This window comes from Dermacentor variabilis, chromosome 10 (assembly GCF_050947875.1).
Source record: "Dermacentor variabilis isolate Ectoservices chromosome 10, ASM5094787v1, whole genome shotgun sequence".
NCBI classification, from domain to species: Eukaryota; Metazoa; Arthropoda; class Arachnida; order Ixodida; family Ixodidae; genus Dermacentor; species Dermacentor variabilis.
Window position 1 is genome coordinate 4,788,070 of NC_134577.1, and position 17,452 is coordinate 4,805,521.

A 17,452-nucleotide genomic window follows, 5' to 3' on the forward strand; every position below is an offset into this window, starting at 1 on the left:
GCATACAGCACCAGTGTCGGTGTTAACCCAGTAGGACTGAGGCTCATCGGCTGGAGCTTGTACTGTCGCTTAGCACTTGAGGTCTGTCAACCAGATGTCATCTCTGTAGAATAGCTCCGGCAGGTCGCGGACTCCGTGACGTCTGTTGACGTCTTTCCTTTGACATTTCCGATACTGTTCCTCAAACTTCCAAAGGCTCTCTTGATCCAGCAGTTGGGATGTCAGCTTGGTGGAACTAAGAGGAAGCTTGGTTCTTAGCCAACGCCCCATCAGTAGTTCCGCAGGGCTATACCCATTCTTCAAAGGAGTCAACCTGTAAGCTGCAAGCATCAAGTTAGGGTTTTTCGTCTTTGTCATGGAAGTCTTGTTGATTTTTACCGCAGCCTCAGCAAGTCCGTTGCTCTGAGGATAGTGAGGGCTAGAGGTAGTGTGCTTGAAGGCGTAGTCCTGAGCAAAGAGTGAAAACTCAGTCAATGAAAACTGCGGACCGCTGCCGAAAACCACTTCCTCAGGAATCCCGTGGCATGCAAAAGATGACTTGCAGTGGTTGACTACAGCTGTGGACATAAGCTTCTCGAGCCGAGCCAGTTCACGGTATCTTAAATAATAATCTGATGCTATCAACCACCAATGGCTCTTATAGTGAAACAAGTCCACTGCAATGCATTGCCAGGGTCTTTCTGGAAATTCAGAACTTTTTAGTGGCATTTTCCTGTTACTTGTTGTTTCAATGCATTGCTGACATTGCTTCACCAGGGACGTGACATCAGCTCCTATAGTGGGCCACCAGACACAATCTCTGGCTTGAGCAAGTGTCTTTGTTACACCGAAGTGCCCTTCATGTAAGAGTCGTAGGACTTTGTTTTGGCAAGACGCAGGGACGACAACTTGAGCAGCATAAAGGAATAAATCATTCTCCAGAGTGAGCTGGTGTCGATGCTCATAGAAGGGTTTTAGGTCCACTGGTAAATCTCGCCTGGAGAGCTACTCTTTTTTCTTGCTACACCGGCGAAGTTGTGCACAAACAGGATCTGTTTGTTGGGATGCCTTTACCCATTGAAGGCAGTGCTCCTTTATGGGTAAAGAGGTTTTCAAAGAGCATGTCAAAGCTTCCACGTTTTCTTCGAGCTCAGAGTCTTCTACTTTTTGGAGAGGTGTTCTGGAAAGGGTGTCTGCAGCTAGAAGGTCTTTGCCTGCAATGTATGCAATCTCGTACTGGTATCGCATCAGTCTCATCTTTAGCCTCTGTAATCTGGGTGTCAGGTCGTCAAGGCTCTTCGAAGTGAAGATGGGAACCAACGGCTTATGGTCCGTCTCCAGCTTGAGCAGCTTGCCGATAAGATAATCGCCGAACTTGTCACACGCCCAGGAAGCAAGAGCCTCTTTCTCGATTTGAGCATAACGCTTCTCAGTCTCTGAGAGTAATCGTGAAGCATCAGCGATGATGGAAAACTTGCCATTCGTTTGCTTCTGCTGGATTAATGCACCAAGTCCGAAGGACGATGCATCTGCAGTGACTATCGTTTCTCTCGATGGATCGTCCACTCCGAGGACAGAGCGAGACGAGAGCACCGACTTCTATCTGTTGAACGGCTGCTGTTGTGGAGCATCCCAAGCAAACTATTGCTTCTTTGACAGCAAAAGAGTAAGTGGTTGCAGGACTTCAGAGAGATTGGGAACGAATCTGGCGAGGTATGTTGCCATTCCGAGAATTCTCTCCAACTCGGTCCTGTTTCTTGGGCGCTCCATCTTCATAATGGCTTCAACTTTCTTTTCATCGGGTCATATTCTGTCTTGGTCTAGCCATTTTCCAAGGAGCATGAGGCACTGGACAATAAACAAGCCTTTGGTTTCATTCAATGTCAGTCCAGCCTTGACGAGTAGCTGCAGCACATTTCTGAGTGTTTCATTGTGCTCATGTTCATTCGAACCCCAGATAAGGATGTCGTTCATGTGACAGACAACCCTACTGACGCCTTGTAAAATGCATGACATCTGTTTCTGGAAGTGTTCAGGAGCAGACGCAATTCCAAACGGTAACCGGTTGAAATAGAAGCATCCAAAAGGTGAGATGAGCGTGGTGAGCTTTTTAGAACTTTCACAAAGTGGAATTTGCCAAAATCCAGAGTTGGCGTCCAGTTTGGAGAACACTTAAGCTCCATGAAGAAGTCCAAGAGTGTATTCCTCGGAAGGGATACGATAGCCATGGTGTTTACAAATGTCAACATATGGAGTTCTTTGATCGCTGGCTTGCCTAGTAACGGAGTGCGGACCTCATCTAAGATGTAGACATCCCGAGTAGTCGTACGGTCACCGTAGATGAGACCGAGTTGTGCCACTCCTGCGGCTGGAAATTCTTCTTTCGGATTCAGTTTCTCAGCAATGGTGTTTACAACATCCGGAGTTCTGTGATCACTGGCTTGCCTAAAAATAGAGTGCAGACCTCATCTAAGACGTAGACATCCTGAGTAGTCGTACGGTCGGGGTAGATGAGTTTGAGTTGTGACACTCCTGCGGCTGGAAGAAGCTTTCCATCTGGACCATGTAGCTGGCGAGGAGCAGCTGAGAGAAAAGGTCTGTCCTTGAGCATCTGGAATACTTGCTTCGGGAGGACTGTGTCGTTGGCGCCAGTGTCAATTTTGAAATCTACTGGCTGACCTTGAACCAAGACTGTCGCCTCCCATGTTCCAGCATCCGACGTCTTGATTACTCCAAGGAATCCTGCTTTTAAACTGAGTTGTTGCGTTTCGACACAATCGAGGCACCGCAACATGTATACGGAGGCGTAATGACCCTTTTTCCGGCAATTCCTGCATACTTCCAAGTGTGCTGGGCACAGAGTATGAGGGTGACACTCTTTACCGCACCAACGGCATGGTTTCTGCATGCTGTTTTTACCAGAGGATGAAGATGTCTTGTTTGCCCCACGTGAATAGCTGCCACTTTTGTCCTGTTTTAAAGTACCCCAAGTGGATTGGAGAGCGGATGCAACTTTGCTCACACATGGCACTTCCTGGCGGAGCTCGACTTGTTGCTAACAGACGCTCTCAATCTGACGGACGGACTCAAGAGCCTTCTGAAGAGTGAGGTCTGCGTCGAGCTGTAGCCTGGCAGATAGCTGCTTATCTTTTATCCCAACTATGAGGTGGTCGCACACAAACTCTTCTCAAAGAGTGCCGAACTCGCAGTCTTTCGAAAGTGTCTGAAGCGCAGTAATGAAATCTTCGGCCGACTCACCGTCTTGTTGCACTCTGGTGTTGAATCTGGCTTGTTAAAAGATTACCTTGCCTCGTGGGACAACATATTTGTCGAACTGCTCCATGACAGCGTCGAATTTCGTGGAGTTCTCTTCAGAGAGAGCAAAAGTGGCGTATATTTCCTCGGCTCGCTCGCCTATGATGTACAGTAGCGCGTCTACTTGATGCTTCTCAGGCTGAACGCTGTAGGGTTCTCACCCATGCTCTTGGGACAAAGGAACTACAACACAGTAGGGCAAACAATCGCAAGGGCACTTATTGCACCTTTCATAGATCAATGCCTGCTAGCCGAGTTGCTATCTACAAAACATGTCGATGGGCGCGCGACAAATCGTGGAAGTCCCACTCACCGCGTCCGGATAACAAGCGAATATGTTTGCCCCATGCTAGAGACCAACGCCTGGTCGTTTGCGCATATGGTCACGTGAATGGTGACGCGTTCGAACGATCGTGTTTGTCCATTCCGGAGTAGGCCTCACGAGACGGTCTCGCAGAAGCATGGATCAGAGCATGCGCGAAATGTCCGCGCCGCTTTCCGACCCCGAGCCAAAGAGGAAGAGCCTTCTCCTTTTTGTGTCCAAGTAACCCCACCGCTAGGTGGCGCTAGCAGAGCCACACTCGCGCCATCTCTCGCAATGCACTTCAACCAGACGGACTGCCGCTGGCACCGAGCCATGCGGCGAAGCCTGATTACAGGAGACAGGAGCTATGCGGGAAAACAACATATCAGGGCATGCATAAGAGTCACGCATCCCCACATCCCCCCAACCTTAGATCATTACATATTAGGGCGAAACATGTCACACGGTCTAACACCAACACGTGCTTCACGAACAAGGTAGTACATGCAACAGTGGCAGCACTGAGGAAATGTCCACACGCCTTCCATAGCATGCGAGCCGACATTGTCCTTGGGTACACCGCTGGCGTCCGCCGGTCACAGCAGCAGCTTTGCAGACTCGACAGCACGATTCCAGGCCAGGACTCCGGAAACGACGATGCAGTAGTTGGTACGAGCAAGCGTCGCTCGCGTCGATGTGCCCTGCTGGCAAGAGCCGCCGTAGCTGTCGGTGACCGCCGGCTCTTTGGTCCGCCGCGGAGGGTTGTGAGCTGGATACAGGCGGCCGCCGCCGAAGTCGCTGCGCCGAATTCGCCACAGCATCACCATTGCCCGGTGGCTTGATCGTAGTCCGAGGCAGCAGCAGCGCAGACGATGTGCAAGTGACGGCAAACCAGGGGTGGCTCCAATCGCGCTGCGTACACTCAACACACTCGGCAAACACTAAAGCAGTGCAAGGGAGAAGAATTCTGCATGCGCATCGCCCACGTGGTACGATGTTCAACTTGGCTAGCAAAATATCGGGCAGCTACTCAGATGCTAAGTTCATGTGAACGAAGCTCGCTTCCTTGAGTCGAACGAGTAATTTCAATTTGTGCGAGGCTAAATAGAATTAGTGAAGCAAATTGCAACACCTATACGCCACAGTCCGCCAGGTTGTGTCCCTCCACGTGCGACAGACAGCTTCGTAAAGCCTTAGGCCTAAAGCATCGCTACCCTCACAACAACCGACATACAAAAACAACACCCAAAATGAGCGCAAAACAGGCAGCCGTGAGGAGACGTCAACTCTGGTAGGTGGTCCTACCCCACTTGGTGCACACAGCATCCGAGTTGACGGCACCCACCGTTCCAGACGTGTCGGAGTGCCCGGTGCCAGGCCGCAATACCAGTCAGCCCGTAGCGGCACCCGTGGCCCGCAGCCACCCGGCTCCCAGAGCCACGACTTCATCTGAGGGCCTCTTCAACTTTCGGAGTTCTGGCAGCCCGCTGGCAGCCAGATGGCAGCCAGCTAGTTCCGGTTCTGACAGGAAGTCACATGGGCTGGGATCCCAAGACAACCCGAACCTGCCCGACGTTTGCAAAATCGAACGCCGGTACAGCTGGCCAAATGTAAACATGCTACCAGCATGGCAGCGCCTGTCGAGGCCAGCGCGCGCTCGGCGTAGACGGCCCATTTATGCGTTGCCAGCTTGAAAATATATTGTTGCATTCAGGGATACGATTACTTTCGCGCGATTTCGCGCGACTCGGCGCAGGACGCGTACTTGGCCAACCTTGCTTGCGCAGCGCAACAGATGGCCTCCGACGCGGTGGATGAGAAGACGCGAAATTGTGATTGCATACTCGAAAGCGATAGCTGGAGGATCCCTGCTCACAGCGATCACGTTGACCACCGGCGACATTGATGAGTTGGCGTTGTATCTTCACAAGACATGAAAAAGTAGGTTATCGGGTACGTCTAGCTCATACGCATAAAATTTCGTGCCGACCTGCTTGGGCTTCGATTTCATAAAGTTTGTTGTGGCTGATGGTGCTTCTCATTTAAGAAGCTGGGGACGCGGCTGGCGCATGAAAATGCACGTCGCCTGTGACAAGCGAAACGTTTCACACGAAAACCAACATTGGTCGCAATCATGAGAGCAATAAGCCAATGTACGTGTGTCTAAATGTACCGAGTGCAATCAGTGTATTCTTAGATCAACGACCTGCAGTTCGAACACATATCGGTTTCGAGCTGCCACAGCATACGACGGAGAGACGGAGCGAACACGGGCTAGCTGCAAAGCCTTCGCTAACTGCAGAGAAAGGAGATATACGTACGCGAGATATGTGAAAAGGAACACCACTAGAAAAAGACGAACCCAAAATGTACCACAATGTGTGAATGAGCGTCTAAAACTTGCGTGGAACGCGATGCAGATAACATGCACACATGAGAGCGCGGCGCGCTGTTCACCGCCGCGAAGAAGCAATCAGCTGGGGACACGCACATAAGAGCTTCAAACGGTTCACCACGGCTTGTATCACACCGCTTCACGATGCGGAACGGTGGATTAGCCCCTATAAAGATAATGCTAGAAGTAAGGAAATCCGAAGATGACCGTAGACAGTTGGCTGAGTGAGGTAAATTTAAGTCCTCAAGCACCCGCGTTGCAATCCGTGAAGTCCCCGTAAAGATGGCGGTGAGCGCCCATCGCCTCTTTTAGTTGTCTGCTAGCCAGAGAAATTCCAGAGAGCAGCCAAACCAAAATCGTCCTGGCAGGTTCTGGCAGCCTGCGGGTAGCCAGAACCGTCCAGCGCGAGCAAAACGAATGCCCGGCGGAAGTGCGTAGCGCGGTGGGCAGAGCAACCCGAGAAAAACGAAGACACTCTGGCTGGCTCTGGCAGCCTGCGGGTAGCCAGAAGTGGAAAATCGAAGAAGCCCAGAGTCAGATGAGACAGAAGGAGCTATTTACATAAGAAATTTGGACCACCCACGAGGCTTCCGTGCTCACTCGCTTCAGGCTTGCCAATGCTCCTCAGGCGCTAAGCCTTGCTCTACCAGGATGTAGACCACGTGGCTCTCCTACCGACGAATGTCGTTTTAAAAAATCATTTGCGAAAAGGCTTAGCATGGTGAAAAGTTTAAACACACTACAGTCATCATCACCTCGCTCAAGAAACCACGCCACTGACGCCAGTGATCAAAATCCACGCTAGCCTTATGCTTCCCGTTCAAACAAAAGTCTAGAAAAGCAAAACTTAAAAATATCGTCCAATGCCCCAAGAGGCCCCACATTGGGTGTCAGATGTGGCGTTCTCACCCGTGATCTTGGAACAAAGGAAGGACAACAGAGTAGGAGAAACAATCACAAGGGGATTTATTGCACTTTTCAAAGATCAATGCCTACTGGCCGAGTTGCTATCCACAAAACATACCGATGGGCACACGACAAATCGCGGAAGTCCGACTCACCGCGACCGGATAACGAGCAAATATGTTCACCCCATGCTGGACACCAACGCCTGGTCGTTCGCGCGTACGGTCACGCGAACGGTAGCACATTCGAATAATTGTGTTCGTCCATTCCGGAGTAGGCTTCACGAGACGGTCTCGCAGAAGCATTGATTGGTGCACGTGCAGAATGTCTGCATCGCTTGCCGACCTGGAGCCAAAGAGGAAGAGCCTTCTCCTTTTTGCGCCCAAGTAACCCTGCCGTTAGGTGGCTTTAAGAGCCACACTCACGCCATCTCTCGCAATGCACTGCAACCAGTCTGCCGTTGGCACTGAGCCACGTGGTGAAGCCTGATTACAGGAGACAGAAGCTATGCGGGTAAACAACATATAGGGGACACATGAGTGTTGCGCAACCCCACAACGCACAACCCTGAAGAGGTTCGGAAATGTTCAAATATTTGTTTCCACTTTGACCACTCATTCAGCCACTCGTTCAGAGACTAAAAGTTGAAGGCATCCAGTGGTTTAATTACGAATGATGCCATGGCCTCGAACGTTAAGGGATCGCATTGCTTGAGTACCGAGATGTGCGTATAGTGAGCAGCTCACCAGCGTTTCATTGCCGGCATCATCCTTTCCACGGAGGAGGACTAGGAGCCAATGTCCGCTGGTAGAACCTGTTCTTCTGACATCACGTTGTAGCCAGGAAGGAAGAGCAAGAGGGTCAGACGAGGAGTCACATACGCAGGTGTTTAATGGTCCCTCAGATGTGTTCTATCTCAAGAAGAAGAAGAGCACGCACTGCCAGATCACCGACCACGCACAGTCATGGGGAACTGTGTGTCCCCGCTTTCACTAGATGGCAGCATGTACAACAAACACCACCACTAATTGTCGTCAATCAAAGCAAACAGCACAGAAAGCTTTGCTTACATCGATTCCCACAGTGTGTGGGATCCACATATTTTTTCCTCTCGTCCGCCGGCCCCTTTGTTTGGGCATCGTTTAGACTTGAGTTCATGCGCAGTGTCTTGCCCCTACAAAAAGCGCATGCACTGCATTGCGCCTTTTCAATATGCTAAGCCAAAGCATGGTGTGTAGTGCTAGCGCGTAAACATGCTACACTGAGTCACATTTATCGGAGACGCAAGCCAAAGGAGGTTACCCTAGCTTTCGTGAGCGGGCTCATTGGTTATCGTGAGGGCACGATGCATAGCCACAGGAACACTTTTCCCTAGCTGCACGTCACAGGGAGACATCCTCCCACAGCGACTTGCTAGCGATGCCTCCCCCCCATTGTTGGCCCGGGAGCCCTTTTGATTCCTGTGCTGCCTTAGGCCTTAGGCGGTTGTGCAATGCTGGGTGTTGCTGAAGGCAAACTTTTTCTTTAACTTGGGGTAACACTGTGTTTTCTTGTGTGTGCAGTGCTCAGTGCTCCACCTTTTGCAGCCTGAACATGCGCACAGCAGTGCATTAGATTACGTGAGGTGACGACTGACACTGCTCTGAGGGTCTCTAGGGGTGGTGGGTAGACTTGTGAGATGCCAGAGTCCCCCCGCATTCATGCAACCTAATGGAAGATTATGATATCATATGACATGCTGTAATGGACTCTCAGAACAAGGACACAAGAAAGGTTACTTTCGATTGGCAATGAAAAGAAGAAGACAACAGATAATACTTTGGGAAAACCAGCTAGCTGCTGCTGCGGCACTGAGAGAAGGCTATGAAAGTCTAATGTATGCATATTGATTTTGTTTTCACCCTTCTATTCCAAAGCAGAATAGCTGGCTGTAGGAGTGCAGCCAACATCTCTGCCTACACCAATCAATCTGCTCCCTTTTGACTGACACCATGTGCAATGTCTTGACCTTGTGCAAACAAAATACTGGGTGGTGGCCTTCATGTTTAAAAGTAATCTTTTCGTGATGTTTCCCGCAAACAAGCTCTAGTTCTCACCTGCTTGTCCAGCTGGTCTATGCGCTCCGTAAGCTCTGCACTCTGCTCGGAGTCCTCGGTCAGCAGAAGCCTCTGGGCCAGGGCCTCCTTGCGGTCCATCAGGGACTCGAGGCTCTGCTGCAGCAGGTTAGTCTTCACTGCATCAACCTGGGGGAAGCACAAGCGTCGGGAAGAATGGATAAGTTATGCACCATATATGATACAAATGACCCAATGATGTAACTGATGCAAAAAATGCTGTCCTCAGTGGCTAGATGCAACATGCACCCTGTATTCTACTGCTGGCACAGCAGGGTACAGCGGTTGATTCCCCAGGTTAAAAAAAAGAAGAGCAGCCCTGCTGCCCCACCCTGGCCAGAGGTGGGCAAAAGGCCCCCCAATGTTAAAGACTCAACTCAAGAAAATCTGTTTTGCACTCCCTCTTTTGCATTCAGCCCTACCACAACTTTTTAGCCATACAGTAAAATCTGGTTATACATTCTGCGAGTGATCACTGCTCTTATGCCATGACAACTGCCAGTGACTCAAATATGATGAAAATTAGGTGCAAGCCAAAGAGAATTTTGAACTATTTAGTTGATGCAAGATGGATGGCAGCCTGTGTAACATAGTACTATGCAGACTTCTGTAGCAGCAGCATTTCTGGGAAGGGAGCAGCCAGTGTCAAGTTTAGGAAGCGAGACCAGCGCACTATGTCACGCTTACTTATGAAGCATGACAAATCCAATCAAATGCTCACATTAGAATCAATTTAGTTACAACAGTACATGATACTTACTTTGAAGGCAAGAATGATGTTAAGAATGATTGTACTATAAGGCACAAGTATCAGTTTGTTGAATGCAGAAAGAATGTGGTTTATAGGATCCCTGTGAAGTGCGGACACGTGTAACGTCGGACAAATCAGATGTGCGAACACAAGATTAAGCAAACACTAGTCTATTCTAAAAGGATGCCGTAGCACATATTTGGCCTTGCTTTGCAACGAGTGTGCATGTAAACCCTGCTTTCACAACACTGCCATTTCAGTAAAGCATTATAATAAAATGTCGAGAGAAAGTGTGGAAGCTTTTAACATTTCAGTGCAAAAAGAAGATTGTGAGAGTCACCCGTCCATTGCTAAGTTAGGTAAAGAAATGTTGCTACTTTGCTCGTATCTATAAATTTCCAAAAAATTTATGTGATTGCAATGTGTGCCCCATATGGAATCTTGAGATGTTTTGCGGAGATCTGTAAGGTACTTAAAGAGCCCCTCACCAGGTCTAGCCATTTTGAGCTGACAAGCTATGTGCATACAATGCACGCTAACGATCTTGTCTGCTAGGTATTACATCGCTACACATGCCGCAAACAACTGAAATTTCAAACCGAATGCCATTTGCGCTTCTCCTTACGGGTGCCGCACTCCAAGCCAGAAGGATGACGTATACGTGCTACTGCACCTATGTACTTGTGTCTGCTGTGACGTTGCTCTCTCATGACTTCAAGAATTACTGAAGGTAACATCTGTTATTTGCATAACCTGTTGCATCGCTAGATGAATTGAGGTTTAGAGAAATAATAAAACACATAAACCGAATGTCTGTGCGTATTTGTTTGTTTTTTTCGCACCGCAGCAAGAGATGTACTTCCATTTTGTCTGCTTGTTCCCACGTCATGTAGTCGCATGAGCTGACACCAAAACTGTGCCATTTTCTACCATGTCCCAGTGCGCGATCATGCTCTGTCATCCACTTGTGTCTGCCTCAGTGAGTGAGTGAGTGAAACAACTTTGTTCGGTCCACAATAGACATGTGTATTGCTGCCTCAGCGTTTGTGTGGCACTGACTTATTCCACTAGTCAGGAGTTCTCGTGCACAGTGCACACAATCGTGTGCTGCACGCAACGAGACAAATGTAACAGCTCGTGGATAGAAGTGCACTGCGGAAGTGCGCCTGGCAGCAAAAAAGCTTGGAAAAAAAAATGAAGGCGTCACGCGATCCTTAAGTTCTGGTATGGGAGAACGCAGGGAAGGAATTTCACCTGCATAGGCTAGACAGAGTAAGCAGTGTGGAGATGGGTTTGCCCAAGGCACACCCTATAAGTGGTGGTTAGGAAAGGGCATGGTGCTCCTACAATCCGCCACACACAAAGGCACTATGGTAGGGTTCATCGACTCTCCGATATGGTGCAGAGAAGGCTCTAGAGTCTGATCGGCAACCAACACAGGTTTATTCACCTAAGATGCAGCACAGTGCAACAGTCATAGCGTTTAAGGGCAAAGGCTCACCGCAAGACCCAATCGAGTATGCTCGCTCGCTGCGTTAGGGCTAACTCGGAAGCGGTTCACCAAGTGCGAGAACGAGAAGTCGGGGGAGCAAAGGTCCCATGTAACTAACTCGTTGCGGGCCTGTGAGCATCTGCCGTGGCGACAAAGCGCTCAGCGGAAGAGAGCTAAGGTGGAGAGGGCACCCGGGGGCCGCCACTCAAGAGGCCAATCAAGACATGTCACCATTACACTTGCTCATGCAGTGATTCGAGCCGGGGAGAGAGAAGCACGGTTTGCGTGGGAAATTGGCTCCAGCGTGCTAGCCGTGTCCGCCATGTTGCCGTTATGGAGGTGGTTCCCGGAGATCGAGCTAAGCACAACGCGAAAGCTGGGAGACGAGGCATGGGAAGGCACTTCGATCCCCACAGCAGAGAGAGTGTCCCTCTTGGCAGTGGCGCTTGCCTCTGGGTTTGCGGCACTGAAATATATTTATCTCGGCTGTTAAGGAACCAATTTGAAAAATTCTTGCAGCTGAATGCTCCTTAGAGTTCATGTACCAACTTCCAGCGTGTAACCAAAATTTGCTATGGGGCCTGGTGAGGAGCCCTTTAACCCTTTCGCTGTCAGACCTTTCTGGCCGTGACGCACCCCCAGTGTCGGCTTGGATTCAGGGAACGAGCATAACAGGGAATGAACGTAGCAATTTATTTTTGATTATGATTGGTATACAAATAACATAGTCAATGGAATATGCACATGTCAGTGTTCTGCAGATGTTGTTAGTAAACATCATCATCAGCAGCAGCCTGACTATAACATCCGTTCAACATCCGAATCTGACGATGCGAAACTCACCTCTTCCTCGCATGAGACGCTGCCTGAGTCTGAATCCGAGCTCGGCTCTTATTCTGAATCGAAACAACCACCGCTCCTATGAGCAGACGAAGGTCCCGCGTACTCAGCCATCCGAAAGTAACCACGCGCAGGGAGAATGCGCTTTCAGTCACCCGCACAACGAAGAGAAATGGGACGTTGTGTGATGAAGAAGACAGAGGGAGATGGGAAAAGGATAAAGCAAAGTTCGAGGGGTTTACGTTTATGCTGCAAGCTGGAAGCGAGGGTGTGGCAAGAGAGCAAAAGCAGCAATCAGTCATGTGTCAGTCTCTTTTCGGAGAGGCAAAGGCATGTGCCCCTGAACTTGACGCGCCATAGCAGACACACCAACAGAAGAAAAATAAAAACCTTCAAACGAGCGGAGATGGCTGAGCAACCCTTGAACACATAGCCACACGCGCACAACGCGTGATCCAGCGAACGTGGAGTGACCGTGCCACTCAGCAAAGAGAGAGGGGGGAATGGCAGTCGCACCGTACTCTTCAATACATGTACAACACAGTGCAGGGCGAAAATACGAACTTGTAGAAAGATTCAACAGATGGTGCAGCCAGTCCAGGAGTGCCAGCTTTGCGCTCAGGCGCGAAATTTTGAATGCACACTACAGAACGTACCAGTACGTCAGTGACACTGTGGGGGGGGAAGCGCGAAGACGTACCGGTACGTCCGTGACAGCGAAAGGGCTAAGAAGGATGACTTAGCTCTGGGGCTCTTATTGAATACACAGAAAAAGAGAAATCGTTTTCCTCAGCAACCACTGCACCAAATTTGATTACATTTATTGCATTTAAAAGAAATATCTTAAATCTGGTGACTGTTGGAAGCGGATTTTTATGTAGCCGTTGTTTTTTTAATAAAGGTTGCTGGAAATCTAAGATTTTCAGAATACGGAACTATCAAGTTTACAACTCGAACTCAGCAAGGAAAAACGATATCATAATTATGTAAATTTGATCTAATAGCACATCTAAAGAAGACACATTTGATGTATTGTACATGGTTCTCACATCTATTACTAATATGTGAGTGGCACTTTTGCAAAACCTCTGTAAACATTGTAAAAATTCACAAAGGTATAAATTAATAGATCAAATTTCTACGCTTTGGATGTTCTGATGGACACAATTTAAGAATGGCGGTACAGTCCAACCTCAATATACAGAACACGGACATATCGAATTATTGCTTATTATTGCTTTCTATATCACTTGGAAAATCGCTTGTATTTTAAATTTTTTATTTAGAACAGGGTCAGACGTAAAATGTATATATTGAACTCTGCCACACCAGACCGCATGTGCTCTGTTGACAGGCGGCGAGCTTTCCCGCAACACCCTTGAAGATAGCGGTGGCGCGATGGACGTTTCGATTGCGCCACGGGCGCCATTTGAACGTAGCGGCGTACGCAAGTGGCAGCTTGGCTAGTTCGACAACATCAATGACGCATTGCATTTGCTGCACTGACTTCTCATGGGTATCGCATTTTGCGCCTGCCGTGCCTCATGAGGAATGGCAGTTTGCTTCCAGAAAGACACGAGACAGCGCACGTTCACTTGCCTAACTCATAGGCCGCATGGCAGACAGCACTTAATAGTGTTTGACAGTGTTTCAAAATGTTTGGTTGACGGACATGGAGAGAGGAGAGAGAAAATTTATAGAATAAAACAAAATTTTAGGTCCCGTGGTTGCGGCCCCAAGTACAGGGCACCACTGGCACGAGTGGCTCGCTGGGCTTGGTCTGGGAGAGCCAGTTGGCTATACTGATCCTCGTCTGTTAGCCGCACCTCCCACTGCCAATTAAAATCTTGTGTTCTTAGTTGTGTAGAGTTAATATGTGTTGGTCTGTTTGGGCATATCCACATGATATGCGTCAACATTGGGATGTCACTGCACCACGGGCATTCGTTAGTGTATCGTGCCCAGTGAATATGGCTAAGTGAATGTAGGTTTGGGTGCGCGTGTGTTTTAACTCCTTGCCAACTCCTTGCCAGTTGACTGTTTAAATTTGCCTTAAATTTGCCTTAAATTCCATATTGCCTCCACTGCTCTTTGTGTTTGAGGATGTCGCGCGGTGTAGAGGGGGCTCGTCACTCGGGACATGGAGATAGCAGTGGAAGTAGCTGCCAAACGAAGACACTGCTGAGGTTGATCCCGCAAGTGCTGATTTTGCCTTACTCCCAACTGCAACTGAGGTTGTAGCTGCTTTCGCCCTTTTACGCCGCTACGCGGCGCAATAGAAAGCACCAGCCTAATGCTTGTGGATCATTTGGACTACGTAGAAAACAGCATGGTTAAGCACGTGGCTGCCAATAAGAAGCAGGCTACACTGCTGCAGTACTAGCCAAAGAAATACGTACTTTGTGTGAAACTTCAAGTATTTACTGCGCCATGATGGGTTCATTGATTAATTTGTACAAGGTCCTTACGCATTTTTTATGTGATTTTATGTATTGAATTTTGGCTATATCGAGCTATTTCGCAATGACCACACTGTTCGATATATCGAGGTTCGACTGTATCTGTTTTTGATGCAGAGGGAAGAATTTGTAAACTTCGGCCTTGCATTTTTTTTAAAGCAGTGTTACGGTTGGCATCTAGCACCTCGTGCAGAAAGGACTTTCACCGACCATGCCTCGTCGAAACGAGCGCGACTTCTCCTGTTACGGTTGGCGTCTAGCACCTCGTGCAGAAAGGACTTTCACCGACCATGCCTTGTCGAAATGAAGCGTGACTTCGTAATCCGCCATGTTCATCTCGAGTGTCTACCGGTCTGGCGGAAGCCCCGCAGTGTTTACAGGCCTCTTTTGTGTGTGTGTGTGTGCGACTTTAGAGGGACCCTTTCCTCGAACTGTCAAACTCTACAGGAGAACTTCCACGAACTAGCAACGCGCAAAAGAGAAGGACAAGCGTCTACAATTCCTGGAGGTTCGGTATAACCAGAGACTAGGCATAACCGGAGGCTTGGTATAATCGGAGGAGGAAATCTGGAGGTATAACCAGAGGGAATCAGACTCTGCGCTGGTCATGTGATGTCAACGGAAGCAAGATCCCTCCTACGATTGCAGAGAGCCTATTTAAGGGGCTCCGAAATGTACCTTTTTTGAACAATTCATTCTCTTCTTTTCATTTTTCACCAACCTTTGAATAAACTGTGCAAGTTACGCACCAGAAATCGTCTCGTCCGTGCTTGGTTGCCATGGTCTATCGGATGCCTGCAGCCCGCCGACAATGTCACGTTACCCAATAGTAACGTCGGTCGAGCTTCGATAGGCAGGCGTCGCTACAACTCAGCAGCAGTACGATATGCTACCCTGGGGTACACAACAGCAGACAGTTATATAAATATCCTTGGAAAAAATTTCAGGCCATAAATTAAAATTTTGCTACCAACAGTCATTAGAATTTCACATTTTCTTTTAAATGCAGCAAATGTCATTAAAATCAACCCAAGGATTATCTCAGAAAAGCATTTCTACATTTTACACATATATGAATAAGCTCTAAAATCTGATCTTTCCAAATAATAAAAGCACTTGTTAGAAAGCGCTCGTCCAAGTGTATCTTTGTCCCCGTTTGTGTAGCGCAAAGTTTCACGAATCAATTCCAACTAGGCCAGTTTGTAATGATGCTTCTGTCTTAGTTCCCTCTTTTCCTAGAAGTAAAAATAACTTGAAATAAACTTCAAAAACATGCCTATTGGCATAATGACTGTGCAATACTGATCGCTCAATATGGAGGTGCAGGCTATAAACAAGTTCCAACACAGCGCACACCAAAAAAAGACAACAGGAAAGCAAAAATAACAATCTCATCCTTCAACCCCACTTCTCTCAATTACGTTCCCTTTGGTTAAATGAAAATATGCAAACATAAGGAGACCTTCAGGTCAAAATTACCTCATCCACTAAAAGAATTTAGCAGGGGAGGGGGGGGGCAACATTAGGCTTCGTATACAGCTGAACTCGAATATATCGAACCCAGGCTCGTATATAATTATACTGTCTATGTCGAACAGTTGTTACATCCCCTTTGAAATCTCATGCAAAAGTATACACCGTTTTAATGAGGGCGCCGCCATTTTGTGATGACAGCGCCGTCTATCGTCTGGTGCCATACTGCTATGTAGGATCGCGCTGGAAGGTGCACTGCGAATGTGGTGTTGATGATGAGGGGCAAGTTTTCGAGCTTTCCTGAGAGGTGTCAACAAGTTGTTTGGATTGGTAAACTTTTTAGCGTGTCTTCACTAAGCTTTTAGCTTCGATATAGCTGCAATATCAAATGGCGATAGGTCTAGAGGCGCTCCCGCAGCTCTGCCCACGAGTGAAATAGGAGGCGAGTCAAGTCTGAACATTGTCGACATGTAACATTTACATGTAACCTGTTATTACTGTATGTCTAGTCTTAAGCTCTATCAAGGTATCCCTTAGGCAACAAACATCAGAGGTGTCTCTATGTGTCATGTGGTGTTCCACACGAGCATACATCCCAATCTAGGTAACCGCGAGGCTGCGAGGAAACACGTTTTGTTAGCTTTCCTGCTCCTAAAATTTTTTTCGGTACGATTTTCTAAACATTGTTTATCTGGCACCTGGGCATCAAGCTTTACAAAATAAAGAACTGTAAAATAACTCGATTGAAAGCATCCTTTCGATAAGCTCATTTTATCCATGTTAACAGCCGGCTAACATGAATAAATGAGCTTATGATAGTGGCCGTGAATATGCCACGATCAACCAGAGGCACGCAATGCACTGAAAGATTATGTGCACTCTTAGGTCTCAAATGGTGCCTGTGTGTGCAAGGGCACCTCGCTTACTCAAGAGAGATGAAAAATGAACAACTACTCTTTGCAACAGCAACTTTATTTTTTGCAGTAATACAGCGCGCGATGAGCGGCGTCGACAGATTGCTGGTGAGATTCGGAAGCAAGGGAGAGCCCATGTGAACTAGAGCCGGCCGGCACACACAAGGCATGGCTTTGGTTATAGAATGGAAAAGAACACACCTTCATTTCTTAGTCGGCACGTACTGTTTCATAATACATCCTCGGTCAGCTTCTGCCAGAACGTTGCTTGCCAAGCGTGATAATCTCAGAACACGTTTGTACAGAATGAGTTTAATGTGCATGCACGTAGAAATAGTTTTTATAACATTCACATGGTTGACCGACTCAAATACGCACCTTTCTTTCATATGCCAGTTTGATCATGGGTGCCGAGTTCCAAGTTCGTTGCTGAGTGCTCACTGGGAACAAAACCTTCCGAACATACACGCGATGCCATCAAGTCTTTTCTGTTTATGCTGGCAATACAAA

At 48.1% G+C, this 17,452-nt stretch overlaps 1 protein-coding gene across 5 annotated transcripts in view; it reads right to left on the bottom strand.

The window, feature by feature from the left end:
- The window catches only part of LOC142559752 (snRNA-activating protein complex subunit 4-like), a 213,149-nt gene that overhangs the window by 134,341 nt on the left and 61,356 nt on the right, over positions 1-17,452 (bottom strand). For all 5 annotated transcript variants that reach the window (XM_075671366.1, XM_075671365.1, XM_075671363.1 and 2 more), the window contains exon 4: positions 8,996-9,142. In XM_075671366.1, coding sequence (XP_075527481.1) covers positions 8,996-9,142 — 147 coding nt within the window. The remainder of the gene's footprint in view (positions 1-8,995; positions 9,143-17,452) is intronic.